The sequence below is a fragment of the Colletotrichum chrysophilum genome, assembly GCF_026319265.1.
Source record: "Colletotrichum chrysophilum strain AFK26 chromosome Unknown scaffold_21, whole genome shotgun sequence".
Lineage (NCBI taxonomy): Eukaryota > Fungi > Ascomycota > Sordariomycetes > Glomerellales > Glomerellaceae > Colletotrichum > Colletotrichum chrysophilum.
This window is the reverse complement of record NW_026517308.1, coordinates 268,953-295,245: the sequence shown is the minus strand read 5'-3', so window position 1 is coordinate 295,245 and position 26,293 is coordinate 268,953. Positions and strand designations below refer to the sequence as shown.

Genomic DNA, 26,293 nt, shown 5'->3' with positions numbered 1-26,293 from the left:
AGTTGTTCGCACAGAGGAAGATCGATGTTCAGCTTCTCCAGGAGCCCATCATGGCTGGTGTCCCTGGCTTTCGACAAACACTCGTATCTGTCGACAGTAGCACCGAGCTTATCGGCGATCTCAGCCACGAAGTCAATGGCAACTTCATATTCACAGACCGTTGCGCAACTCCAGGTGGATTGCTTTACGTCCGAGACGATCAAGCTTCGAAGCGCATCTACCATATCAAACACGTCGAGCCCGGTAAGGCTACCGATAAAGACTTATGGGTTATCACCGACAATATTCGCAAGCTGGAGCCTGATCAACACAGAAGCATCGTCATGGCCTTCGACAAAGGCTACAGCCATCCCTGTGGCGAAAGCAGCTTCGATAGTGCTCGTCATATTCAAGCCCACCTTCCCGGAGCTTGGGTTCCCCTGAGCCTAGGCGTTCAAATCAGTGTGACTGAGAAGAGTCCTCACGGCAATGTGGAATTGAACGATTTCTCCCAACAGACGTGGGAGCCTGACTCTTGCGGAGCCTCCAAGCCCGCCATTCAACTCCGACTGAATGTCAAAGATATCTACTTTCCCACGCCGTCTCTCCCGGTGATTTGGAATGGAGCTATGGTTGGAGGAGAGGAGCCTTGGGTGCCTGTCGCCGACCACCGGTCCAAGGAGGCTCTCGAGCTTGTTGCCTATGCTCTGAACAAAGTCACCCCTGAGGAAGGTCACCGGCTGGCAGTTGATGGAGTTCGGCTTTCCTTGCGTCCTGATGAGGAGTGCTCCACCTGTCCCGTCGGCAAGTCGCAGATTCACAACGTTATCAATGACGATGGCACGATAGACCGATACGAAGATCAACAGGCCGCTGTCGAGATCACCCGCAATGAGAATAACAGGAAGCCTCCGTTCAACATCGAAGCGTGGCTTCAACAAAGCTATTGCAACTCGTCTCCCTGGTTGCTTCTCAATATGCGAATCGATATCAATCCCATGTCGCTGATTCACCGCGCGTTGGGTTACATCACAAGAGACGCCACTGCAATGTCGGCGGCTTGCAGATCAGCATACGGCACTGGTTCATTTCAAGTGCAGTTCGCGTTCCGTGACCCGAGCCTGAAGAGCTTGGTCCCGTTCAGCCAGAGTTTGCAACCGACATCGAGCATCAACCACGCCAACAAGATCCAGCCCCCGTCGTTTCCAAAGAATTTGAGGCTGAGGGATGATCAGCTCGCTGCCGTCAACTGGATGCTGGAACGAGAGAGCGGAAAGAACGGATTTACAGAGATCGAGATTGAGGAGACTCTTTTGCCCTCCGTGAATGTGCGGATGTACGGAGTAGCCCAGGTCCAGAACTGCACGCGAGGAGGTGTCCTGGCACACGACATCGGCTATGGCAAGACCATCATCACCTTGGCTTTGATTGATTACAAGCTCGGCGAGCCCCAAGACACCATCGAATCGATAAACGAGCGCTACCGGTTGGTGAATGGTAACCGCTTGTTGCACCTGAAGGCAACTCTGGTCATAGTCCCCCATCATATCATTACTCAGTGGGCGTCCGAGGCCAGAAGATTCCTCGGCTCTAAGCGAAGAATCCACGTCATCCGGAAGGCCACTGATATTGAGCGGGAGAAGTTGATCATGGCAGACGTTATCATTGTCAGCACAGTTGGCCCGACCAATGACAAGGCCATGACGGCTCTGGCTGGCGCGGCCGGGCTTCCCAAGCTTGCCAAAGGGACCGATCGTTCTAAGCAGGAATGGTACTGCGCAGCGCTGGAGACCTTAAGAAATGTCGGCTTCGACTTTCAAAACCCAGACACTACAAGCGAGGAAGAACTGCGACGCCGCCTCGACAATCTCCGGCTCGCATCCAAGAGCATTGCCGAAGAGGCAGCTTTGAACAATGTCGGCCCAAGCTCTCGCAAAGCTCAGCTAACAACCACATCGAAGGGATCCAAGGAGCCAACCAAGGAGCAGCAAGCTGCTGCAGCTACCGCAACAAACTCCCAGGAGGAAGTTCCAAAGCTTGGTCTGTTCAAAACAGCACGATTACTGCAGATGTGCACTTTTCGCAGAGTCGTCTACGACGAGTTCTCATACGAGAACTTTGGCGCTTCGCTGTTTTTTCAGAACGTTATCGCATCGTCGAAATGGATCCTTTCTGGTACCCCGCCGACTGGCAGTCTCGGTCAGCTCTGCAAGATCGGCTCGCTAATCAACTCTCATGTCGCCCGGGTTGCTCCCACGCCTGGATACTTTCCCTACGTTACCAATGGACCTGAGGTGGCCGAGTTAACACAGGGAGAGGAATTTCTTGCATTCCGCGATTGTGCATCGGCCCAGTTCGCGCTGGAACGCCATCAGCAGGGACAAAGGTTCGTCGAACATTTCTTCCGAAAGAACGAGACAGACGTTTCCGACATTCCCGTCATTGAACGTATCGTTCTGTCTACCTTGAGCCCTCAAGAGACTATCATCTACAACTTGGTACAGCAAGCTCTCCGCGACGCCATGTGGCATGAACAGGGCGTCAGCGGTTACTTTGCACACTTGATCGTAAACACCCTGAGCAATGAGAAGGGAAGCCGAGCGGGTCAGAAGGTCACAGGGTCTAAGGAGTCTGCGTATGCAAGCACTATCGATGCCCTGAACATTTTGGCATCGGTGTCAGCCTCATACAACGCGTTCCAATGGATTCCTGGCAACCAAGCCGTGACCGCAAATACCATCACCACGGGTTCGAATATGCGGGGCATGGCTTATTTCAACCACTGCAAGGAGACTCTCGCCTCCCTAATTGATTTGATGATGTTCCTAGCAAATATTATCAAGCAGGACAACTCGCCTCGGGACGACACTCGCAGCAAGAGGGAGGCTGCTTACATGGAGCACATGCAGAAGCTCATTGCGAACTTTCGCGCAGCTGATGGAGGAGCTTTTGGGGACGTGGACTGCATGCGCAACGTCAGGGAGACTGTCATTCACAAGAAGCACATCAACGGCGCCAACTACCGCTACGTCATGCCTCGGGGTCGTTTGTTGTGGGACGCTGAGAACTGGGCGAGAGAGAAGGGTGGCCCAGGCCGGTATGATCAGACAGATTGGTGGAAGATGAAAGATGTTGACGACGTACTGGACGAAGAAGTCAGCGGACTGATGCACCATCTTCCTCATATTTCTCCAGACGATCCGATTGACAAGAAGGATTTTGTCCGACAGCTGGGTGCACTCCAGGATGACCCGAGAAAACGCAAACGAATTGCTAGCGCCGTTGGTCTCAAGAAGACAGACATCAACGAGGACATGGACAAGAAGGTTGAGAACTTTTTCAAGGCCAAGGACGAAGACGTCAAAGAGACCAAAAAGACCAAGAAGGCCAAAGAGGCCAGGGAGAACAAGGAGGCCAAGAATGAGGGCAAGAATGAGGGTAAGGCATTCGAGTTCGGCGTCAAGCTGTCGTCGAAGCGACCCAAAGTCAACACGAAACACACTGTACGATCGTCGCTTGTCGACCAGACCCTCGACTGCTTCATGCTCGTCATTCAGAGTATCGAGTCCGGCATTATGGTCACAGCTGATGCATGGAGAAGAAGTCTGTTCGCCATGAAGGCTTGCCTGATCATGCATCGCAATCTTGAGGCCTACGGAGGCTTCGCTGTCGAATGCAACAAGTGCTCCAACCAGATCACCGATCTGAACGAAGGTTTCTTGTCCGTCGCATGCGGTCATATGCTCTGCAGCACTTGTTTTACAGGATTCAACAGTTTGACAAGTGAGAGGTGCCCTTCTCAGGGAGGCTGCACGGCCATGTCTCGAAGCACCTTCATTCCGTGGTCGATGCTCATTCACGACCCTGAGTACAATCTGAATGATGATCTTGCCGCTGAGCCCAGTAGCAAGGTCAAGTCAGTGCACAACGTGATTCAGAACGAGATCGCGCCCTACAATGAGAAGGTTCTTATCTTTGCAGCTTACAATGGCATCAAGATTCAACTTCGGGAATTCTTGACGTCGCAAGGTCTTGCGGTGTACCTTACAAATGGAGCCAAGAACGACCCTGAACAGATCGAGGCGTTCAAAAACCACAAAGGCACCGCTGTCCTCATCCAGAGTCTCATGTCTGCCGAGAGCGCTGGCACCAACCTGGTAGAAGCGAACCACGTCATGTTTGCCGGTGCCCTCAGCACCGACACGGTCAACTACGACATGTACATGAGACAGGCAAAGGGAAGAGCTGTCCGCCAGGGACAAACGAGGGGCGTTATTGTATACCACTTTGTATCTCTGGGCACTCTCGAGTTCGACGCGATGAACAGGCGCTTGAAAGGAAAGCTGACCGATTGGGGTGAAATCCCTGGCCGTGTTGATCTTCCTCTCGCAGACCCCGCGCCCGTCAGCCCGCACTACCCCATCATGTTCCGCCCTTTCGTTAATGAGGTTCAGTCCGAGAGGCTTCTCAGCTCTGTTGAGTTTGAGGAGTTTGAGATGGAGTGAAGGTCGCGTTGGATAGAGTTGAGAGGAATGTCGTTTACGAGGATTTGCTGAAGTTGCCGCGAGCGCATGGCTATGCACAGATTGGAAGATGTTCGCGCAGGCTACAGATTGGACTTGTTTACGCCCGGGGTTGGAGGTTTCGAGATTTGGAGTGTGATGAGCCCGATTGAATGGGGTTGAATTCTGTTCGAGTAACTGGAAATGGCCAAGGATTGGTTATGGATTTGCGAAACGGAACTGTCATTACCGATTGCTACCTCAGAAAACATCAAAGATCATTGATCACCAACGCTGTGTTCCCATCGTGTTGTTCTCTACTCAGTGTTGTGGAGGTCGGCCTAAGTCCTTTGGCTGAGGCAAAGGCCACGAGTGCGAATCGTAGCATGCCTCCTGCTGAGCCCTTGAATATTACATCGCGCCGTAAATGATCTATCGAACTTTCATTGTGTCTCAATTTGGTGATTTATCTATGCGACGCCATTTCCCGAGACATGCCCGACGCCAGCCTGACCGAAAGATTTTCAAACATGACCAAGCCTGAAGATCCAAATACTCAAAAGCAAGAAGTCGGCGTAGATGAACTCCTCCTCGTTTCCCTAACCCCTCAACACCTTATCCTCATACCACCGCGCTCACAACTTAGCAACAGGCATCCTCTCCGGCACCTGCACTACAACCCCCTCGCCCTGCGCCTCAATCACCACCTCCTGACAATCCTCCGCGCCCACCCCGCTCGCGAACTGCGTCACCACGAAATCGATCGCCGTGCCAGGCGGGCCCAACGCCACCATCGGCGCGTGCCACGTCCCGGCGCCGTAGGTCACCGCCTGTCCCGGCGTCGCCACGAACGCCTTCAGGTTGGCGAGGTCAGGTCGCCCGGGGCCCTTTCCGCCCGTCTTCGGCGCCGGCAGCGAGGAGTCTTCGCCCTCCGCGGGGAGGGTGGGCGCGACGATGACGAGGTACGCTGCGTGCGGGACGCCCGCGGACGCCGCCAATGGCACAAAAGTCTGGGTGGTGAAGGGGTGGCGCTCGAGGATGTCGACGCGGAAGAGGCCGGCGCGGGAGGGCCCGGCGTAGGTGTAGGGCAGGAGGGTGGAGATGGGCGGGTTTCCGGAGGGGGACGGTGGCTGTTGGAGCTGGCGGGCGGCGCAGGAGAAGATGGAGACGATGGGTTTGGAGGCGGCGGAGGGGGCTTGGGCGTAGAGGTCCTTTGGAGCGGAGACGTTTTGGTACTTGATTGCGGTGTGCTGGTTCGCGGAGACGGCGTTGTGGGAGAGGTTGGAGGGGAGGGAGGCGGAGGGGCGGATGTCCGGGTGCGGGTTGGCGATTACGTCGCCGAAGGGAGCGAAGGAGGAGGGGGAGAGGGGGGTGGCGGAGATGTGGAGGGAGAGTGGTGTTGTGAGTTTTTTTGGCATTTTGGGCGGAGTTTCGTGGTGTCGATGGGGAGATATTTGGTGGTGTTGAAGACGAGATAGGGAGGTATGAGATGAGGTTGAATGAAGCTTGGCTGGTTGGTTGGTTAGTGTGAGTGAGTGAGAGAGCTTGGCCGCTGCCGGAGCTTCTTCAGTTTGGGGGAGCTTTGGGTGGTGGAGCTGCCCGGCGGCCGGTGGTCTGTGCGTGCGTGCCGACGATGTGGGGTTTTGGTGATGGGGCGAGATAAGGACGGGCCGGGGTCATGGTGGGGTTGCTAACAGATGCCATCTTGGAGGGACTTTGGGGTGCTGGAACGCTTTGTCTCGGAGTCCCCAACCAACGGGCACCTTCATCGTCTACGGTTGAGAGACGAACGGTTTCTTTTGGGTTCACTTCTCCTAAATGAGCAGCTTACGGCTGAAGGTCTCATCTGTTTGCTAGCAACTTCTTCTCGTCTCTACCATCCTTCACCAGAGCATGAAACTCAAAAAGAGCTTCAAGGCCTGAAGAGCAGTTGACCAGCGGACCGAGGCTTCTCCCAAAGTCATCCATCATGCTCGTGAACTCAATCTCCTCACTACCCCTCAACTAGTTGTGGGGGTCGGTATCTGACGAAGTAGAGTTTTTGAAGAGACATTCTAGAAGCCATTGGGAAAGCGAGGCATCGCTGAAGTGGCTTTGTCCTCAAGAATCAGGGCGTCTTCTTAAATGCCAGCTTCCGATGTTAGGTGAAGACGTGCCAACCACCGGCTTCTCATGTAGGCATCCGTTCAAGTTATCAAAAAGTAGTGCCTTTGACTTCAATTACATAATGAATCAAACGGATACTTACTTCATGTCGGGTGCCATCAAACGGAGAGGCCCGGGCCACAGTGCGAACTTCAATGGGGCCGGGTGAGGTGTTTGCAACTGAAGCATCTCTGCAGGTTAAACGGAGGTCAACCCTTTATCCCTCAACTTCACGATAATGTTCTGGCCAACATTTCATTCCAGGGCTCAGTCATTCACTTCACATTCCCACCGCACTCCCATCACTATCAGAACTTCGACGCTGACTCTGCCTCAGCGCAACCACCATAGCCTAGCCCCTCAGTCCTCCTACCCTCACACATGCCCTGACACCTGCCGTCAGAAGCCCTCCTACCTACCCAGAATAACCTCACATTAGCTCCATTTCGCTTGCCAAACCCGCGAAGGACCCCGATCTATCTAACTCCCTCGCTGCGCGTCAAGAAAGCTAAAATGGAACTTCGTCCAAACCACCAATTCAATCCTTTCGCGTCCGATGAGGAGCTTGCGCAATATGACCTCCCGGACCTCCCAGCAGACTTCGACAAGATGGACTTCAAAGAACCTGCCACTGTGTCCAGACTCCTAGGGATGCCCGTTCCTCATAAAACACCAGCCGAGGTCCGCAAGGATGCAAAGTCACTCTCCTCCTCACTGCTGGCAAGCTACGACCGCCTGAGGGCCATCATCGCACGCCACGAGCCCGCCATCCACCACCGCTGGTTGCGGAAGAAGAGGCACCAGCGGCTTGATACCCTCACGAGGGCTTGGGGTCCCGGTATGGCTGCTGTACACCGTCCCGACTTTGACGCGTGGCGCAAGCAGGAGTCATCTTTGGCGGCTTCCCGCAAGGGGAGCACCCAGGATAGAGACTGCTTCATGTGGCCGTACATCAACCAGGAGGACCTGCTGAAGCCGAAGACGCTGCTGCTGCTGCTCAACGCGCGGGGCCGCCACCATTCCTCCCACTTCGCCGGCGCCGACTTCGACGCGATGCATCTCGGCTGCGTCACCCAGAGGATTGTCGCGGTGTTCCTCAATTGTTACGTCATGATTCTTCACGGGGCCCGCGACGCCCGTGAGTATGGCAAGTTGGTGGCGTGGGAGGAGCATCCCGACGCGTTTGAGTGGATGCATACCCGAAGACAATTCATGCCGGGCGAGGGCCTTCTCGTCCTCGAAGCACAGGAGAGGACGCTGAGTTTCCTGGTCAAGTGCTGCGAGCTCATCTTCCACGACGTCCCCTCGGACACGCTAACCACAGACGTCTTTCCCGTCCAGCCGGAGCCCGAGTTCAAGAACGAGCAGGAGGCAGATGGGTTCGACTCGTTGGCGGCGATGGCGGCGGAAGCTCCTTACCGCTTGCCCGCGCGCCTCGACCTCGACCGCATCCAGTCCCTCCTCGGCACCAAGGTGGCGGCCGCGCGAGACCACATCTGGTCGCTGCGTGAGGACCCTGGATACTTTGCAGAGCAGCTCGCCGAGATCACGGAGCATCGACAGGAGATGATTAAAGATGTCAATGGCAACGCGCATCCCACGCTCAGCCGCCTTAAGCAGGACACCTTCTGGGCGCGGGTGGTCGCGGAGACTGTGGCCAGAGCGTACGACGAGCTCGAAGTCTACACGCAACTCCACGACCTCGCGTTGGAGCTGCGGCGGGTGCTCGCCGCTCACGCCGGGTCAATACACTCGTCCAGAGACCTGCCCGACGAGGTCATGAACTCCCTCCTCAAATTTCGTTTCTTCCTCAACGAAGCAGCCAAGGGCCCGCTTGGGCAGCTTAAACAGAGCGTTGTTGCCTCCCCGCCGATGCGCCGCTTCTTCGCGCGCGACCCGCCCGTGAACGCCTCATTCATCGGTATCAAGATGAAGTCCGGGGTGAAGATGAACAAGATCGAGACGCAGCTGACGTGGCTCCTCCGTACACTCTGGGAAGACGGCCAGAATCTCTTCTTCGCGAGCATGCCCCTGATTCTGGACGAGTTGGAACGCCTGCTGCACGCTGAGTCGCAGGCGAAAGAGCTGGTCAGTCCGTATATTGCCAGCGTCATCGGCAGCCTCTCCATCATCTCGCAGTGCATCTCCCAGCTCGACCTCTACCAGCCTTGGGCACGGAGCTACATGTCCAAGATGGTGGACAGGGAGGATGGCTTGAAAAAGGAGTTTGCGGTGCAGACAGCAGGGCGGGCCAAGGTCATGGCGGTTCTGAGGGAGAGCAATGTTCTGCCAGCCGCGAGGCTGGCCGAGCCCTCGAACAACAGGTTCGCCTACCCGTCGGAGAAAAGGCGGACCAAGGCGGTCACAGCCACGCTGATCGAAGCCGAGAGGAATCTCGACGGGGTCTGGGCCGCCGTCGACCGCCTCATACTTGAAAAGGCCGGGGGCTTGTGGATGGATGCCGTGAGACATGTCCTAGAGCACAACCGCGGCCTGCAGCGCACCCCGGAGTGGGTTGATGAGCCGGCTACCGGGGAGAAGAAGCCTAAGCCGACGGACGTCCAGACCGACATCGTTTATCGGCCGCTATCCACACTGTACTTTGAGAAGTCAGGGGAAGCGGCAGATGATGCAGCCCAGCTTCCCAAGCTGAAGAAGAAAACAAAGGGCGTCGCATCGCAAGACCCAGCAGAAACGTCCACTCCCACCACCGAAGCAGCTACTCACATCGAGACGTCCGCGCCCCCCATCCGCGTCGACGCCCGCTCCTTCAAAGTCTTTCGCACGCTCTTCTTCGATCCCAACGTCACCTCCCATCCGGGCCAGGTTTCGTGGAAGGACTTCCTTCATGCCATGACCGGAACGGGCATCTTCGCCGCCGAGAAACTGTACGGGTCCGTGTGGCAGTTTGAGCGAACGGACGGAGACCAGAGCCGGATCCAGTTCCACGAGCCGCATCCGTACAGCAAGATCCCGTTCGTGGTGGCGAGGCGGATTGGTCGGCGGTTGAATAGGAATTATGGATGGACTGGGGATATGTTCGTGTTGAAGGGAACCCAATAGGGTCTGTTTCGGAAGGGCTGAAAGAGGAGGAAATTCCAGGAATTCAAAAAAAGCACGCCGAGTTTACATTCATAGTAATGCTGGTTTAATCAAACCGCAGTCTGCTCTGCAGAAACATCAGGAGACGCCGTCCCTTCTTCTGCGCCTCCAACACTCCTAATAATCCGCTCAAACACACCAAACCGCAAACTCACAATCGAATCATGATCTGCCTTCGGTACCACAGAGCTCGAGAACTTGATCCTCTCCCCCCTCTGCTCCTCCCTCCAACACTGCTCAAACCACTTGGGCCCGTCGTCCGTCCCAATCATCGCATCCGACGCCGCGAAGAACACCTCAACCTCCAACCCGCCACCCTCTCCCAGCTCCCTCTCCTGCTGCGCCAAAAGTGGCACCAGCTTATCATAGTCCTCCCATTCGCCCCAAAACATCTCATTCCCATCCCTCTTCAGCAGCAGCACCGCATCCTGCCCCAACCCCTGCACGCTTTCCGCATACACCCGCTTAATCAACGTCCCCCAGATCTTCTCCTCAAACTCCGCGAGCCGCACGTCACTCACCCCGGGCGCGGTATACTCCTCCGCCGGCGTGCCCGCGAGACTCGGCACGATCCCGCTCAACATGCCGCTCACAGCGTTGCTGAACCCGACCGTCGCAGGGACGAGGCTGCGCACCATGAAGCCGGCCACCTTGTCGAACGACCCGACCAGGCCCTGCGGCAGGGTGCTTGTGAGGCTCATTATCGCGGCGCCCGAGTGCGACGGGTGCACCCACGGCGCACACAGCGCTACATACGGCCGGGACGGGGAGAGCAGGTGGCGGTGGTGCAGCAGGGTGTTGAGGGCGTAGAGGGTGCCGCCGGAGTGCGCGGCGAGGACGACGTGGCGGACGCCGAGGTGGGCGAGCAGCGCGGGCACGATGGCCAGCCAGGCGCGGATGCGCAGGTTGGGGGGCACCGGGGTGGTGCCGCCGAAGCCTGGGCGGTCGATGTCGATTATGCGGACTTTGTGGCGTTTGGCGAGGGCGTCTTTGGCGATGTGGAGATAACGGCTTGATGTGTGTGTGAGATGGGATGAGATGGGGATGAGATGGGGATGAGATGGGTTTCTTACCTTCCGAGGAGGGGCCCGCAGAGGAGGAGGACGTGTGTGGAGGACGGGTCTGAAGGGTCGTTGTGGCCAAAGTCGGCGTATGTCACTTGGAAGTTCTCCGGGAGGTCGGGAGTTGGGGGGAGGGTGAATTTGCGGTTGAAGCGCGGGTCGTCGAGGTATTCTGCGGGATCGGGGAATTCTCGCGGCGGATTGGGGTCGGTTGCTGGCGGTGGGGTCTGCGAAGCCATCGTGATGTTGAAGTCGGGCGTTGCAATTGAGTTTTGGGCTGGGGTGTCAGGGTTCCTCCCGGGGAGGAAGCTTCTCTTTTCTTCTTGAAGAGCTTGGATCGGTTTCTGGGGGAGATGTTGAAGTTGAGTGGTCCGACCATGATGATCGCGCATTTTATGTGGGATGGTTCGCAGACGCTAGGCGCCCGGTTTGCTGCGCCGCAGCGTAAGCTAACGCGTGTCAGACTGTCGAGCTGGGTCAAGGTGCTTATCTTGAAGGATGGAATGCTGGACGGCCCAGCCTTGGCTTATCGGCTGGAATGAGTGGCTGATACAGAACCTCAAACGAGGTGCCTCAAAGCCTTGGATATTGAGAATTGGGGGCTTGTGAGTTGGTCTTGAATATTTGGGTATCTCAATATGAGTTTTCGGGCTGTAGTTGGAGAGATTGATGGCAGGCGTATTGCGGACTTGCCAAGACCCGTCATCTGGTGGTTAGAACATGAATGCCCACACAGCATTATTTGTCTCTTTCGTATGTCAAGAACAAGGATGCCTCTGATGAATATCTGAGGTTGAAGGTATCGATGTTGATGCCATGTTTCAGTCATGGCGCCGCCGGTCGTTGAGCACCAGACGCAACGGCTTTTCTTCTGCAGATGTTAAACAGACTTTCTTCCAAAGCTGTTTTTGAAAATGGTCTCGGTAAGCTAATTCGATCGAAATTCGGATGGAAAGAAAGCGTTACACGCACAAATACCAGACATCCAGACATGGCGATCAGCACGCATGTCGCGCCTCCGCCAAACAGTCTCATCAGTCAATGCTGCATCGCCAAGGCTATTTCCACTCACGAGATGAAGTGGGTTGAACTGGATTGTAAAGCCCAAAAAGCATGGTCATTGGGTCATAGCACGTCTTTCTCCTGTTGGAAGCAAGCTGGACAGCAAGCATTTAAGCCAAGCCCGCCCCATAGAACTCCGTCTCCAACGAGGAAAACAATCCTGACCTACTCGGGGGTTCTCACAAGTTCTTTTCAGGCCGCTCTTTGAACCCAAAAGTACTTTCCATTATCAGTGCTCTTTTGCCATCTCGGAAGTTGCAACCATGGTCAGAGCGCTTCTCATCGCCGCCCTCGCCTCCGCGGCCCTCGGAATCACCGTGCCCGTCCCGGCCGACAGCCCCGCTTCGGCCGGCGACGCCTACGTACCCACAACGGAAGAGCTCGGGGACCTGGCCCTTGCGGTCCCCGCCCAGGCTGATGACGCTGCGATTCCTGACGCTACGGAGTGGACGTCGTTGGATAACGGTGACGAGGGTGGTGTCGGGGGCGGTGTCGGGGACGTCTCCGAACCTAAACTCCCTGCTCAGAGGCGGGCTGTCGATACCGGTAACCTTGATACCAGCGCCCTTGACACCAGCTCTCTGGATACCGACTCCCTCAACACCGCCCTCAACATTGACTCCCTCAACACCGAGTCTCTCGATACCAGCTCTCTGAACACCGACTCCTTCACCTCCACCCTGCCCACCTCCACCAACATCAAGCGCAGGAGTGCCGTAATGTGGTGATAATGTGGCACGAGATGAGGCTCGAAAAGTCGGGGCTGCATACGGATATTAAGTTGTTGGATGGGGTTAAGTATGCTGTTCTTGGCGGGGACGAGTAAAGGCTAGGTCGAAGGTGTATTGGGGATGGTCACATTTTGAAATCATGCATATTAAATAGAGCACTGCCATCTAACAATGCTAAAACTCCATCTTAAAAAGCTTCGACTCGCGGATTCTTTCGCCGTAAAAGAAGAGTATGAACGGCAGCGGAAGAAAAGCAAGCGATATGAACCCGAGGACCGAGTTACCCCAGCCTACCCCCAGGGCGTCGAACATGGCGCTACCGGCTAGAGGGAGCAGCGCTCCGAAGAGACAGCGGAGGATGGCGCTCGCGGCCATGACTGAGGCGGAATAGACCGTGTAGGCGTCGATGAGATATGTGGCGGTGGTTGTCTGCAAACGGAGCATTGATCAGTCTTGCTGCCCAAGGTGATGGCGTGAGAGAAACCCACATATGCAGTCACGATGCCAATGCCAAGCAGTGCGGTTCCCATGATGGGCACAATCCAATGCGCCTTGTACTCGGCTGACCAGCCGTACCAGAACAGGCCCACGGGGACGAAGATGGCGCCGATGACTAACGTGGGCAATCGGAACTCGGGCTTGGCCACGCCATCGTTCTTCTTTGTGAGGTATGCGGACCAGGGATCGGAGACGGCGCCGACGAACAAGAGGCCTAGGATGAAACCGACTCCGATCCCGATGCTGGTCAGCCCGGAAGCGCCGCTGCCAAAGCCGTATTGGTCCTTGAAAATGCGCGGAAACGTCGTAAAGCAGAGGTAGGCGTAACTAAACACAGTCGCAGCGTACGCCGACATCAAGAAAATAATCGGCGAGACAAGCATCTTCGGCGGGCGCAGGATCGCAAACTTGAACAGCTGCCCGGGCGTCTTGCTCGTATCCAGCGCCGACCTCAGGCCCTCATTCCCCGGACTCTTTCGCAACCTTGCCGTCTTCCTCTTCAGTATCGCGTACGGATACGACTCGTGCAAAAACATCACCACACACACAGCCATCACCCCCGCCGCGATCGCCATCACCCAGAAATCCCACCGCCACCCCGCCGCCGCCGTCAGGTTCCCCCCGATAATCGGCCCAATCGTCGGCCCCAGGGTCGGGCCCATGATGTACGCGGACATCACCCGCCCGCGGCGCTCGCGCGGCACCATGTCGGCGATGGCGCTCGCGCCCAGCGTGCCGGCGCAGGACCCCGCGACGCCGGCGAGCAGGCGGAAGGCTATTAGGGAGCCGAAGCTGGGCGCGAGCGCGCAGGCGGCGTTGAAGAGCGCGAAGAGGGCGGCGCAGGCGCGGAAGACGGGGGCGCGGCCGTGGAGCTCGGAGAGCGGCGCGATGAGGAGGGGTCCGAAGGCGTAGCCGAGGAGGTAGATTGTGGTCATGAGGGCGCCGAGGGTGGCGTTTGTGGTGTTGAAGTGGTGCATGATGTCGGCGGCCGCGGCGGCGCTGATGGTTGAGCCGATGGGTCTAGCAGAGGCGGGGAACAGAATCAGTTTTGAGGGTTTATGGGGTGGTGAGACTTGGGGTAGAGTGAAGCAGGACTTTACGAGAGGAGGGCGGTCAGGGACACGATGATTATGGTGATCGTCTTCCTGGTTGTTGGCCAGTTGAGGGGGTGTTCTGGGTCATTCGGGCCGTCAAAGTCGACAATGTTTGGATCGTGTGGTGTTTCTTCTTCCGCGCTTTTCTCTGGTTCCGGCCCCTTCTCAACGGCGAGGCCTTCTATGGCTCTGGGTGCATTTCCAGACATTGTAGGTTTGGTTTTCTACGGTCGCATGCGTATGAATCGATTGAATCCCGAGTTGTTCGAGAGCCATGAAGTCTGACGTTGTCGCGCTCAGAGTGCTCAAGTCTTGGCTGAACGATGCCCTTGCACCAATGATCGTGAGATGATCCTCTAAAATCGATGTTGATTGTTGAAGTGAAGAGGGTGAATTGAAAAACAAAATCGAGAAATCTGAGCCAACAACTTATCTGCCCGTGGGCTGCGGATTGATCCTCGCTGCAGTAGGGATGGCTGCACGGCGAGCGGAGAGTGGGGCCGTTGCCGGTACCACGGCGCACTAGTGGCTCACTCCCGATACCCCACCAGTCGGTGACCAAAACCACCTTCCTAAACGGGGTTCTGTTGGTTCTGAAGCACCTTCTGGCGAAGAATCCTTGGTTAGCTGAGCTCTCGATACCAACAAGGGGTCAAACGGGAAGCAGGCACAAGGGCCAGAGAGGGAACACTGCGCCATTGGCTCAATACGAAGTTCCTCAACCATCGGTTCCCAACGAGGTGCAGGAATGGCTTCTGATAACTCTGAAGGACTCGAAATTGTTGGGCTTCTGAAACCAGGATTGGGGCGCTGAATAAGATGGGCCTCTCATTGTCACTGATGGTGCTAGCAATCCGTGATATTTCAAATGCTCGATGAGGGAACGGGAGGTCGGCTTAATGAGAAAGCCGGCGGTGACAGCCGTCAAACCCATTGCGCCAAATTCTGTCAGCCACAGCACTTCTCCCCGACTCAGTCGGCATTCTCAGTCATCTCAAGAAGCTCATCGGTCACTAGGCCGGCGGCGGTGGTCCGGCGCGATGTGTGCAGAGCTACGGTCCACCGTTCTTGACAGGGAGTATGGATAACTAGGAGTTGCATACACCAGCTTTCGCCAACTGAGATGCCTGGAGACCGGGATTCAGATGGCAGACAATTGAAGCGCCCAGGAACTGCGATGCTCTGTTATCGTTAGAGCGTGTTGGGTTCTCTTTCTATCTTGTTCTGCACATGCATTTCTGAGAGTCTCGTGGCTCAATGCCTATTCTTGCCCCGCGCTAGCATCCTTGAGAGCATCGTTTCTCCAGCGCGGGAAGTTGATTGATAGCTACCTTCCATTGCCTCTACCGGCCTACCTAGTGACGAGAGAAATTACAGCCCATTGTATGAACAAGATCACTCGTGTGAGCATGCTCACTCTTTTCACAGAGTCCTCAATCAGTCTTTGACGAACAATGACAGAATAACGCTCATCACCCCGAGAGTATTCACTCACTCAAATTTGATCTTGTTCCGCAGAACGCCGACCTTCTTCATCTCCACCTCGACCACGTCGCCGTCCTGCAGAAAGCTCTTGGGCTGGCGGAACGCCCCGACGCCCGCCGGGGTGCCCGTCATGACCGCCGTGCCCGCCGGGATCGTGGTTCCTGTACGCTACCTGTCAGTCATCCGTTTCGAGCCGCATCATCACCCGCAACCTAACGTACCTTGACTCATATGGCTGAGGATCTTCTCCGGACTGAAGATCAGGTCCTTGGAGAACTCGGCCGTCTGGCGCACGTCGCCGTTGACCCTGGTCACCACGTCGAAAGCGGAGCCGTCCCCGAAGATGGAGGGGCTGATGAGCGTCGGGCCGATGGGCGCGAACTTATCGAAGGCCTTGGCGAAGAAGAACTGGCCCGCCGAGTAGCGTGGGAGCTGGTACATGCGGCAGGAGAGGTCGTTGCCGATTGTGTATCCTAGGATGTAGTTCTTGGCCTCGGAGGCGGACACGTTTTTGGCGTCCTTTGACGTGACGAAGACGAGCTCGCCCTAAATGCAGAATCAATGTGTCAGGCTCTGCTGTGTTGGTTTGTAGTGTTTGTGGGCTCGTCGTCTCCTTACCTCGTAGTCCAGGAGACTTTTGGCGCAGAAGTCGTTGACGGGGATTTCCTCTCCGGGGCTCGCAAGCGCCGCGGCCGGCTTCGTCCAAAGGGGCGGGCATGCTGGGATGTCAAGCTGAGCACCGCGAAAGATGTCAGTCATTCGTCATGTTAAAGTCGCCAGATGAGAGGACTGACAGTAGCTTCCTTTGCGTGACTTCGGTAATTGAGGCCGACACAGTATATCGGGAGTCCGTCTCGAGGCAGAGGTGGTAGAAGCTATTCTCAGTGTTAGCGCGCGAACTCTGGGTTAAACTATTGGTGGAAAGAGCGAATGAATGATTAGCTGAAAAACTTAACGAAGCAAAGACACTTACACGGCGCACAGTAACAATGTCTTCTTCGGACTTTTGTGCAAGAGCTTCTATGGTTTTGGCGCCGCTGAGCTTCGCGCCGGGCGACGGCGGTCCATCCGCATCGGGACCCAGATCGGCAAAGTAAACAGCGCCATCTTCTTCGCTTTCGAAACGGACGAGGTGTGAGAAGGACGACATTTTGGTGGCAATTGAAAATACAGTATGCTTTGCTTGATGTAGGTTCCTACATGCCTACATCTCGAGGGCTCATATATCATCTAGCACAACTCTGTCCTTGTCGTGCTAAAGCCCGGGAGCCGGAATCATCGGTATGTCCACAGCACGCATCGGAGCATCTGATCTGCCCGCAAGCTCTGCTGGGGCCATCGAGGGAACTTCAGCTGCTGCCTCCAAGCGGGGTCGGCGCTACCACTCCCTTAAGTCTTCAGCCAACGCCAATTACTCCGAAGTCATCTTCCCCTCTAAACCCTCGTTTTTCACACTCATATTCACATGCTCAAGGATACGCCGACGATTCCCAACACACATATTTCTCCCCACGGTAACTCTGATCCCTGGAAATCAATCCCTCCGTCTTCGAGTTCCACCGAGGGCTCCATCCCAGCTACTCAGGTGCCGCGCGCCACGACCCGTCCCCGGAAACCCAGATCAGAGGTGGTGGCATTCGGCACTTTCGATCGCCAGGCCGGAATAACGCGTTACGGCCGTCTTTGCCGTCCCCGCTTCCCCAGAGGTGACGACCTACCATCTCCCAACATGTCGTCGCCCGATCTTGCCCCTGCGCGCGAGGCAGAGATAGACAGCGATGCTAGACCTCGGGTTTGTGATAACTGTATCCGGTAAGGCACAGTCTCCAATTGAACCAACCGTCGTCACTCGCTGACAGTCCTCCCTTTTCAGCCAGAAAGTCAGGTGTAAGTCATAATGGCATCAGCTTCGCCTCCGACCCCAGGCTGATTCCGAGGCGACCCGTCTCTGCAGGTGACCTCAGACGACCAAAGTGCTCCCGATGCTTGGAGCGGGGGCACCAGTGCACTTACTCCTGCAGCCGCCGACGGCCTGGACCTCTCCCGGGAACTAAGCGTGGATCTCAGCGCGCATCTCTGTCGCGTCGGCCGAATAGACGTGTTGCCCGCGGTACGTACGACGAACCCGCGCCGTCGGATAGTCCGTCCGCCGTCCGGAATTACACCGTTGGCCGTTTCGCTGACCGTCTCCAGAGTCGCCGTTGCCCTCCACGCCCGGCCCTCCGAGCCACACCACAGAACCGCCCACACCCCCGACAACGTCAACCCCGGCAACGACAGAGCTACAGACCGCCACAACCTCCCGTTCGGGACCGTTGAACTTTTCACCTGAAGACGAGAGGTCTCTGTACGAACTTCCTGTCCCTCTCTACCAAGACTCTGCTGACCGGAACTCCTCCGAAGACTGGAATGGTACATAGACACAATCAACCATGCGTTCCCCGTCTTCCCCTATGCTCCGTCCGATGGTGCCGGTGTCGAGGTCGTGTCGAGCTGCAGTCGTGATCTCGTCCAGACACTCGTCGTCATCGCGGCCAAGCTGTCCGGCTTCGTCAGCACATCCTTTGATTCATCCGAACTCAACGCCCACATCGACCAGATCCTCAGCTCCGTGTCCCTGCAAGAGGACATCGCCGGTGACACGCCAACTCTCGACCAGTTCCGAAAGTTCTGCCTGCTTGCCTTTTACGAGTTCCACCAGTTCCCTGGCCAGCAGGCATGGACCCGCATCGGCAAACTCACCCGGTTGGCGCACTGGACTGGTCTGGATCAACTGGATAGGTTGCACGAGATCGCCCCGCCGTGGACAATATTGAGCAAGGATAGACTGGAGGAGTGGCGTCTAGTCTGGTGGTGCATCTACGCCCTCGATTCCTACGCCAGTGTCTCGACCGGGATGCCCTACGAAATCGACGAGGGGCTCATCAATACCGCCCTCCCACAAGGCCTGCCAACAGACCAGAGCCGAGAATTCTACCTACCTCACCGCCACGACGGCCTGCTCAATCTCGTTCAGAAGCTACTATCAGACTCCCCGCGTCAAACTCTCGGCCTCGAAATCCACATCATCAGCATCACCGTCCTCCGCCACGCCGGCCGGGCCCTCCGACTGCACGTCCTTGGCAAACAGGACGACTGCGCCAAAGTCGTCGCCGACACGGAGCGGCGCATCTCCGAGGTCCGCCTCGCCCTGCCGGGGAACCTCTTCAACCCCCGCCGCAACGCCTTCGCGAACGAGTCCGCCGCGACCCACCACTTCCGCCTCGTCACTGCCATGCATCTGCACATGGCGCAGATGCTCATGACGCTCATCAACTGCCGGCGCCTGGCGGAGGAGCACGCCTGGCTGCTCAAGTGGCAGCAGGTCCTGGAGATCTGCCAGGACGTGGCGGCTATCGCCAAGCAGTGGAACAGCAGCTTCTTCCTCAGCGTCGACCCGGCCGTGTCCATCATCGCGTTCATCGCGCTCATCTTTTTGGATTTGCATCTGAAGTTCAACGGTAATGCTGGTGCTGAAATTGGGGATGATCTGCGCACGGAGATTGAGCACTGCGAGACGGTCTTGTTGCTTTTCCTGGAGCAGTTTGCCAAGTCGTGGACCATGCCGCGCCTCCTGATTCGTGAGTCAAACCCATCCTTCTCTTCAGTACTGCTGTATCCGATCGCGTTGCTGCGCATGGTTGAATTGGGCTATTTGTCGACTAACATCGCTCTTGGAAAGTCTCGTTCAAAAGCTTCAAAGAGTCTCTCAACGGCCCTGTCGGATACCAACAAGTCCGTGCCGTGTTTCTCCATTTCCAAAGTCCGCTGCATCCTAGGTGGTTGCAGTTCCTGACCTCCAATGCTTTGCACGCCGAAAATTGCCAGTCATAGGTGTGACGCAACCAAAATTTCTGAGCGAGTTGTTGATTAGTTCCCCTGATTAGCTGCCTGAGAAACTCGTGGTTGGCGGGCGGCTTTCAGCGACACACGAAGGTAGACATAGAACCCTTTCAGAGTGAAAAGAGATTCCATGTGCGTATTCATAACGAACGTATGCCAGTATTCGCATCCATCTTCCCATAACATCATGTTCTGTAGGTACAGCCTGTCATTCGCTACTAAGCATCTCTTATTACAAATCCCCCATTCCTAACCAATCGCCCAGACACTGGACAGCTGCCCACCCTATGCGAAAACAAAACACGAGAAGCCTCCTCTCAAAGTTTCTTCACCGGCCAATCCTTCGGAATCTTATCCCCAAAATCCTTTGGAATCTCCGGGCCCCAGATCGAAAACGGCCCCACCACATCCCTCGACGTCGGCGTGTGCCTGTTCACCACATCCCCATCCGCATAATGCTCGATCTTGAACCCGCTCGGGTCCGCCCAGTAGTCAAAGATCTGGCTGCCGAGCACGTGCCGGCCGACGCCCCAGACGCTGTGCCACCCGCGCTTGGCGAGCCAGTCGTGGCCCAGCAGCTGCGTGTCGAAGTCGGCGACCTCGAAGGACGTGTGGTGGCAGAAGGCCTTCTTGACGTGCGGCTCCGCGCGCTGCATGAAGAAGGAGTGGTGGTCCGAGAAGGCGTCGCCGAGGTCCAGGTGCATGAAGGTCATGACGTCCATGTTGTCAAAGTCCCAGTGGTGCAGGATGTCGGACGGCACGAAGTTGAAGTGGGATGTGTACCACGCGAGTTCGTTGTCGAAGTCGGGGACGACATAGCCGTAGTGGCCTAGTTTGTGGACGAGGGCCGGCCCAGGGTGGTAGCGTTGGAAGGCTCCTGAGAGGGACCTTGTAAGCAACGGCGTTTGCGCTCTGATATCGAGGGGTGCTTGTTTTATGCTTACCTTGTCTCGGTTTCCTGAATGGCTTGTTAAAGGGGCCCACCTCCTCATGAGTAGCAGATGGCTCCTGAGGCTCCGGCTCGCGCTCTTTCTGGCCATATATAACATGGAAGAACGTATCATCCGGCCTGTTGAAGGTGACGATACTCCCGCCGCCAGGGGCATACTCAATCGAGCCCACCCGTGCGCCCTCCATCTTGGCCGCCTTGTCAAACTCCTCCTGTGACGCCGCCACGAACGCCGCGCCGCGGAACCGGGGCTTGCCGTCCTTGCTCCTGCTCGCGACGTACACGTACGGGTCTCGGCCGTAGCCGCGGTAGTAGATCGTGTCGTTCCCGGCGCGCGCCTCCTCGACGAAGCCAAAGTCGGCGGCGAACTTGGCGAACTCGTCCAGGTCCGGGTGGTCGACGTAGATGTGCCCCGGGCGCGCGAGCTGGACCTTGGAGGGGTCGTTGGCGATGGGCGGGATGCGCATGTCGGGCAGGATGGCCTCTCGGATTGGTTTGGGGAGCTTTGCGAGGACGGTGACGATGAGTTGGAGTGCCAGCGACATGGCTTGGAAGAGGGGGGAGGATGGTGGTTCAAATGCGTCCGGGGTGAGGGTGTTGGATTTGGGGGTTTGCTTGCAGTATTTGACGGCCGGTGACGCGAGGCATTGCCGTCGAGGCCGGGTGCTTGGAAATTCTATTAAGATGTGTCGCTCACGGCTGCGGGCTGAATTGGGTAGATCTACATGTTATCCATTGCCATGTGAGCGATCTGATCTTCCGTCAAACCAATTGTTCGGTGTTATTACGTTTGTCGAGCATTTACGCCGACGGAGCTTTCTCCGTCGGAGCAACTCCTAACCCCCCGACCCCCGGCGCCGGGAAAGCGGGGACCGTCGGAGCATCTTCCCCTTCGCCACCACCTCCACGTCCACGGGTGGATGTCCTACAAATGACCTCCAGAGCACGTCCCATACTTTCAGACCAAGATACCAAACCGACTTGTTGAGACGATCTCACAACACGCATCCTTCCAGCCCCAACGATGCCCACACCTACCCCCCGCCCCGTCGTCCTCATCACAGGCTGCAGCTCCGGCATAGGCGAATCCCTCGCCCTCGCCTTCGCCGCGCGCAACTTCACCGTCGTCGCAACCGCGCGGCAAACCTCCTCCCTCGCGCACCTCACCAAGCGCCACGACAACATCATCCCCCTGCCCCTCGAGCTCGGCAACCTGGCCAGCCTGGACTCCTTCCGCGACGCCGTGCTCGCGCGCACGGGCGGCCGGCTGGACGTGCTGGTCAATAATGCGGGTACGCATTGCGCCGCGACGGCGCTGGAGCTCGACATCGCGGAGGCGGAGAAGGTGTTTGCGGTGAATGTGCTCGCTGTGATGAGGCTGTGTCAGCTGTTCCTGCCGTACCTGTGCGAGGCGCCCCGCGGACGGATCGTGCAGATTGGGAGCGTGACGCGGGATGTGCCGGTGGCGTGGCAGTGTGTGTATAATGCGTCCAAGGCGGCGTTGAGCCAATATACGAAGACGCTGCGTCTGGTGAGTTCTAGTTCACTGCGACGCGCTATTATCTAACATGCAGCTCAGGAGGTGCAGCCTTTCGGGGTGGAGGTCGTCGAGGTCGTCACCGGGTTCGTGCGTAGCAACCTCCTCCACCACGGCCTCGACGCCCCGAAGGATTCGCCGTATCTCGCGATCAAGAAGGACATTGAGCGGATCAAGTTCGAGGGGAACCAGAACGGCATGCCTGCAAGAGCGTATGCTGAGTCTGTTGTTGAGCAGCTGCTCTGGAAGCGGAAGCGGGATGAGATATGGGAGGGGAAGCTGGCGTGGATACTCAATTTGATTGTCATCTTTTCACCTTTGTGGTTTTTGGTATGCGACACCCAAAGTGCTCTATCATTCACGTAGTACTGGTTGCGGCTGACACGTTGAGTAGAATTGGTTCTTTTCTCGTCAATTCAAGCTTAACCGCTTGGGGCGCCCAAGGAAGTAGTTCATGGAGGCAAGGCTTGATTAATGTCTAGTATATGGAAATTTCAGTTGGAAGTTCAGGGCCTTCTTCATGTCAACCGTCATCACTTGCTCCTATTACACCAAGACGACTGGGCAGAGGGATAGTTGTGCTGAAAAATAATGGACCTTTTGAAAACACTGCAGATGCCATGTAAGCCGGCTCTCAATCATAATGTAGTCTCCACTGTAAAGTTACTCAATCTTCGGCCACGGCCTTGTTATGACGTTGATCTCACCCCTCTGGAGCGTTCACGGCGGTATTGCCGTGCAAGCCCCACCCGGACGGGGTGACCCCGAGTCGGCTGCGGAGATTGTGGGTCACAGCGACGGCGAGCTCGGAGAGATTCGTCCAGCACTTCCGGCAGGCAGTCCACGGCTTTCAATTGGGTGCCAAGACGGTCTTTCTAAGAGATTCGGTGACCGATACCCAGCATGTGATAGGCGCATCTCCACGATCGTCGGCGTCCAGACCCTGCAGTACTCTCCAGTGTCCCCCCTAGAGGAATATCGGAGCTGCCGCCGCTGAGAATAAGGTAGTTGACCCTCCCTTGGGATCTGCCGCGCGCGGCATGTCACTAAAGTCTGCCACTTCGCATGGACTGCCACAGACAACGTCGGAGGATCCACATTGCCGCATCGCTGGACAAGGTTTCTGCAGGATGTCCCGCGGAACATCTCTGATTGGCGGTTCGCTAGTCAAAATGGCTGTATTCGGCATCAGCGGTTCGGCTCGTCTTGGGTACTTCGGGAAAGGTGGGGTTTGAGAGCAACGCGTGTAAGTGCGATGACCCCAACATTGAGAGGCAGTCGGCTCACGCGATTCGGAAACGATTTGTATTTGAGGCCTCGTCTTCGGTTCCCGCTGGATTACAATACCAATAATCAGTCGAATCAACACCGGAGCTACTTGATTGACCGCACGACGAGCGCAAAACACGATCTGGATACCATGGAGGAGACACAGGTCGTCATTGTCGGGGGAGGGCCCGCTGGCCTTGCCCTGGGATTGTCGTTGGCGCAACAGCAGATTCATGTAAGCTAAGTAGGCAATTCGGCGTCGATTTCGCGACGTTTTTCAGGCACGAAATGTTCGACTTGGACTGACTTTCAGACGCACAGTCAGTCATTCTGGAGAAGGCAGCAGAGGTAACCACGGATCCACGAGGCGTGTGGCTCACAGGAGATGCTGTAAGAATCTTTCACGCCATCGGAATCGGCCATGAAATGAATCAAGTCGGTCACGGTAGGTGCAATGAGTTGGTCGCCAAAAGCAAAGTTCTGGCTGACAACGTACTTATTGGAAACAAAAAGAGCCGCCTCACGTCAACTTCCACCATTCCACTTTTAACACGACCCCATTCTACCGGATGGAAATCACCACCTCCAACAGCCTCGAGCAGTGTGTTTCCGAAGGCTTCCTGCAAAACCAGCCCAAGCTAGGTTCGATTGATCTTGTCTCCTGGAAGGTCGTTGTTTCTGTGCTGACCTGACCTTGCAAGAGCACGCTCTGAGACGCGCGATCGAGAAGACCAGCTACTGCTCATTACGTACAAATTGCACGGTGATCGGAAGATCTACTGAGGTGCCGCCGACTGTCGAATACTTGGACGCCCAAAAGTCTCGCCGCGTCATCAGAGGACAATGGCTCATTGGCGCCGACGGCAAAACGGGCATCGTCCGCAAACACTTCCTGGAACCCACGGCCGGGATCAAGCAGGAAGCCGGCGTCTACCCCTACGAAGGGGTATGGGTCGCCGCCAACCTCAAAATGACCGTCCCAACGCCACAGACACACCCGAACTTCCCGCTCTGGAAGTACGGATACACCCCCGACGAGGTGTACGATCTATTCTGGCCCGCGGGCTGGCACTTCTGCAGTCCGCCCGGCAGGCCGACCGCAACAGGCAGATTCGGCCCCCACGCCGACCGGACATGGCGTCACGAGTTCCGCGTGGACGAGTTCGGAGGCCCGATATACCCGGAAGAGCTCTTCTGGGAACACATCTCTCAAAGCATCACCCTCCGAGGGGACCCCGTCCGCGGCCACCGCTTCGATGAGGCCGTCGAGTATCCCCGCGACTGCATCGAGATCCTGCGCTGTCGCCCCTTCAAGTTCGTGCATAAGTGCGTCAACCGGTGGTACGACAAGCGCACGCTCCTGATTGGCGACGCCGCACACGTTTTCCCGCCGTTCGCCGGCCAGGGCATCGCAAGCGGCGTCCGCGATGCGCACCAACTTGCATGGCGGCTGGCCCTGCTCCTCCGCACCGACGCGGACCCGGAAACCAACACTGTGATTCTAGAATCGTGGGCCGCTGAGCGCCGTCACAGCGTGGATGACGCCGCTAGGATGTCCATGGTCTCCGGCACCGTGTGCAACAGCCAACCGACCCTGTGGATCCTGGCGCTGGCGAAGCTGCACGGGTTCATCAACTCGATCCCCATGCTTCGTGGGTACGATCTGGTGGCCCAGCAGGAGCGGCGTGGTTTCTGCGGCGTTGCTGGGGGGTTCTTTCTCAAGGCTTACAACGGCGGTGCCCGACTGGCGCAGATACATGTCCGCTCCTCCCTCAGCCAGTCGCCGATTTTGTCTGACGACCTACTGCGCCAGCGCGGTACCATCTTCACGGTTCTTCTTATCGGCAGCGGCGATCCAACGGAGACGAACGAGTCGTATGCGGAAGCCAAGGAAGCTATCTCGGGAGCATCTTTGGACCCCAACGTCTTGTCAGAGGAATCCATCGTCATCTATCATCCACAGGGTGGAGAGTTGGACACAACGTTCAAGCTCTCGAAAGAAGAACAGAGCGAGTGGGAGGTCTTCTCACCTGCCCCAACTTCTGGAATCGAGGCACCACTGGCTCCTGGATACAACAGCACATCGTATCTTTCCCGACTAGGCTCATCTGCCAGGTTCGTTGTATTGCGTCCAGACATGTTCGTATTTGCATGCGCAAGGAGCAAGAATGAGCTGGCGCACTGCTTGGATCAACTTCGGGAACGTCTTGGTTGAGCATCTCATCGCAAGGCATGTCGTCTAAATCGCTCGACACAGAGGCGTGGAACGTAAACATACATGTGCATCTTTATATATATATAATGCTACTAGACCTAAAACGAAGCTCTCGGATTGTATCTAGCTCTTGACTGCTCAAGCCACCGGCTTTCCAAATCCGTCAGTCTTGGCAGCTTTGGAAGTAAAGCAGTTCCCGTCAGGGCCACAGTCCCGCCAGTCGACGCCGTCCTTGGGCGTGAAGCATGTGCTCTGCTCGTGTTTAAACCCAGGGCCCTCCTTTAGAGGTTTACAGAGCTGAAACGACTCATCTCCGCCGACCCAGCCGTCGTCTTCGCCGCCGTTGACCGAACCCTCGATGGCATGATACTTCTCTGTCGTTAGCAACAACACCATATGCTTATGGATTGAGAAGAGCTTACGTATACTCCTTCATACTCCGCCCCATCGTCTTTAGTCCACTTTTTTCCACCTGTGAGGGTGTCAGTGTTGAGCATAGGAGGCGCATCTTGGAAAAATCGCAAACTGACTGAACACAAATTTGCCGCTGGAGGCGCAGACGACACTTTTGGTGTATTCTTCGCTGGTTACTGTGGCTCCGTTATCACGGCAAGCACAGAGACGGTGCGGATCAGCGCTTGCGGTGGCCGCCCTAGAGAAGTTAGTAATGATCCGCAACTTGTTGTTACAAGGCTGATTGCGAGGTAACGCCAACATACAGAAACAAGGTCAGGACAGCGAAGGTGGTTTCCATCTTGAATACTTAGGTTGATGTTGCGAGA

General features: G+C 56.6%; 11 protein-coding genes across 11 annotated transcripts; 6 read left to right on the top strand and 5 right to left on the bottom strand.

Annotated features, from left to right (window-relative positions):
* Positions 1-50: 50 nt before the first annotated feature.
* Positions 51-4,484, top strand: COL26b_003719 (uncharacterized protein; the record flags this gene model as incomplete). Its single annotated transcript, XM_053176611.1, has 1 exon — positions 51-4,484. The coding sequence occupies one exon, from the start codon at positions 51-53 to the stop codon at positions 4,482-4,484; it is 4,434 nt and encodes a 1,477-aa protein (XP_053039470.1).
* Positions 4,485-5,116: 632 nt separating this feature from the next.
* Positions 5,117-5,899, bottom strand: COL26b_003718 (uncharacterized protein; the record flags this gene model as incomplete). Its single annotated transcript, XM_053176610.1, has 1 exon — positions 5,117-5,899. The coding sequence occupies one exon, from the start codon at positions 5,897-5,899 to the stop codon at positions 5,117-5,119; it is 783 nt and encodes a 260-aa protein (XP_053039469.1).
* Positions 5,900-7,139: 1,240 nt separating this feature from the next.
* Positions 7,140-9,689, top strand: COL26b_003717 (uncharacterized protein; the record flags this gene model as incomplete). The annotated part of the gene is made up of 1 exon (XM_053176609.1): positions 7,140-9,689. The coding sequence occupies one exon, from the start codon at positions 7,140-7,142 to the stop codon at positions 9,687-9,689; it is 2,550 nt and encodes an 849-aa protein (XP_053039468.1).
* Positions 9,690-9,778: 89 nt separating this feature from the next.
* On the bottom strand, positions 9,779-11,028 carry COL26b_003716 (uncharacterized protein; the record flags this gene model as incomplete). Its single annotated transcript, XM_053176608.1, has 2 exons — positions 9,779-10,739; positions 10,802-11,028. 2 exons carry the CDS (start codon positions 11,026-11,028, stop codon positions 9,779-9,781), a joined length of 1,188 nt encoding a protein of 395 aa, XP_053039467.1.
* Positions 11,029-12,114: 1,086 nt separating this feature from the next.
* On the top strand, positions 12,115-12,579 carry COL26b_003715 (uncharacterized protein; the record flags this gene model as incomplete). The annotated part of the gene is made up of 1 exon (XM_053176607.1): positions 12,115-12,579. One exon carries the CDS (start codon positions 12,115-12,117, stop codon positions 12,577-12,579), a length of 465 nt encoding a protein of 154 aa, XP_053039466.1.
* Positions 12,580-12,756: 177 nt separating this feature from the next.
* Positions 12,757-14,383, bottom strand: COL26b_003714 (uncharacterized protein; the record flags this gene model as incomplete). The annotated part of the gene is made up of 3 exons (XM_053176606.1): positions 12,757-13,011; positions 13,071-14,100; positions 14,181-14,383. 3 exons carry the CDS (start codon positions 14,381-14,383, stop codon positions 12,757-12,759), a joined length of 1,488 nt encoding a protein of 495 aa, XP_053039465.1.
* Positions 14,384-15,665: 1,282 nt separating this feature from the next.
* On the bottom strand, positions 15,666-16,809 carry COL26b_003713 (uncharacterized protein; the record flags this gene model as incomplete). Its single annotated transcript, XM_053176605.1, has 4 exons — positions 15,666-15,820; positions 15,881-16,205; positions 16,278-16,391; positions 16,633-16,809. 4 exons carry the CDS (start codon positions 16,807-16,809, stop codon positions 15,666-15,668), a joined length of 771 nt encoding a protein of 256 aa, XP_053039464.1.
* A 579-nt stretch (positions 16,810-17,388) lies between these two features.
* On the top strand, positions 17,389-19,494 carry COL26b_003712 (uncharacterized protein; the record flags this gene model as incomplete). Its single annotated transcript, XM_053176604.1, has 2 exons — positions 17,389-17,471; positions 18,063-19,494. 2 exons carry the CDS (start codon positions 17,389-17,391, stop codon positions 19,492-19,494), a joined length of 1,515 nt encoding a protein of 504 aa, XP_053039463.1.
* Positions 19,495-19,858: 364 nt separating this feature from the next.
* Positions 19,859-21,035, bottom strand: COL26b_003711 (uncharacterized protein; the record flags this gene model as incomplete). The annotated part of the gene is made up of 2 exons (XM_053176603.1): positions 19,859-20,418; positions 20,486-21,035. 2 exons carry the CDS (start codon positions 21,033-21,035, stop codon positions 19,859-19,861), a joined length of 1,110 nt encoding a protein of 369 aa, XP_053039462.1.
* Positions 21,036-21,514: 479 nt separating this feature from the next.
* COL26b_003710 (uncharacterized protein) lies at positions 21,515-22,393 on the top strand (the record flags this gene model as incomplete). The annotated part of the gene is made up of 2 exons (XM_053176602.1): positions 21,515-22,021; positions 22,070-22,393. The coding sequence occupies 2 exons, from the start codon at positions 21,515-21,517 to the stop codon at positions 22,391-22,393; spliced, it is 831 nt and encodes a 276-aa protein (XP_053039461.1).
* A 1,472-nt stretch (positions 22,394-23,865) lies between these two features.
* COL26b_003709 (uncharacterized protein) lies at positions 23,866-25,511 on the top strand (the record flags this gene model as incomplete). The annotated part of the gene is made up of 2 exons (XM_053176601.1): positions 23,866-23,938; positions 23,998-25,511. 2 exons carry the CDS (start codon positions 23,866-23,868, stop codon positions 25,509-25,511), a joined length of 1,587 nt encoding a protein of 528 aa, XP_053039460.1.
* Between the last annotated feature and the right edge of the window lie 782 nt (positions 25,512-26,293).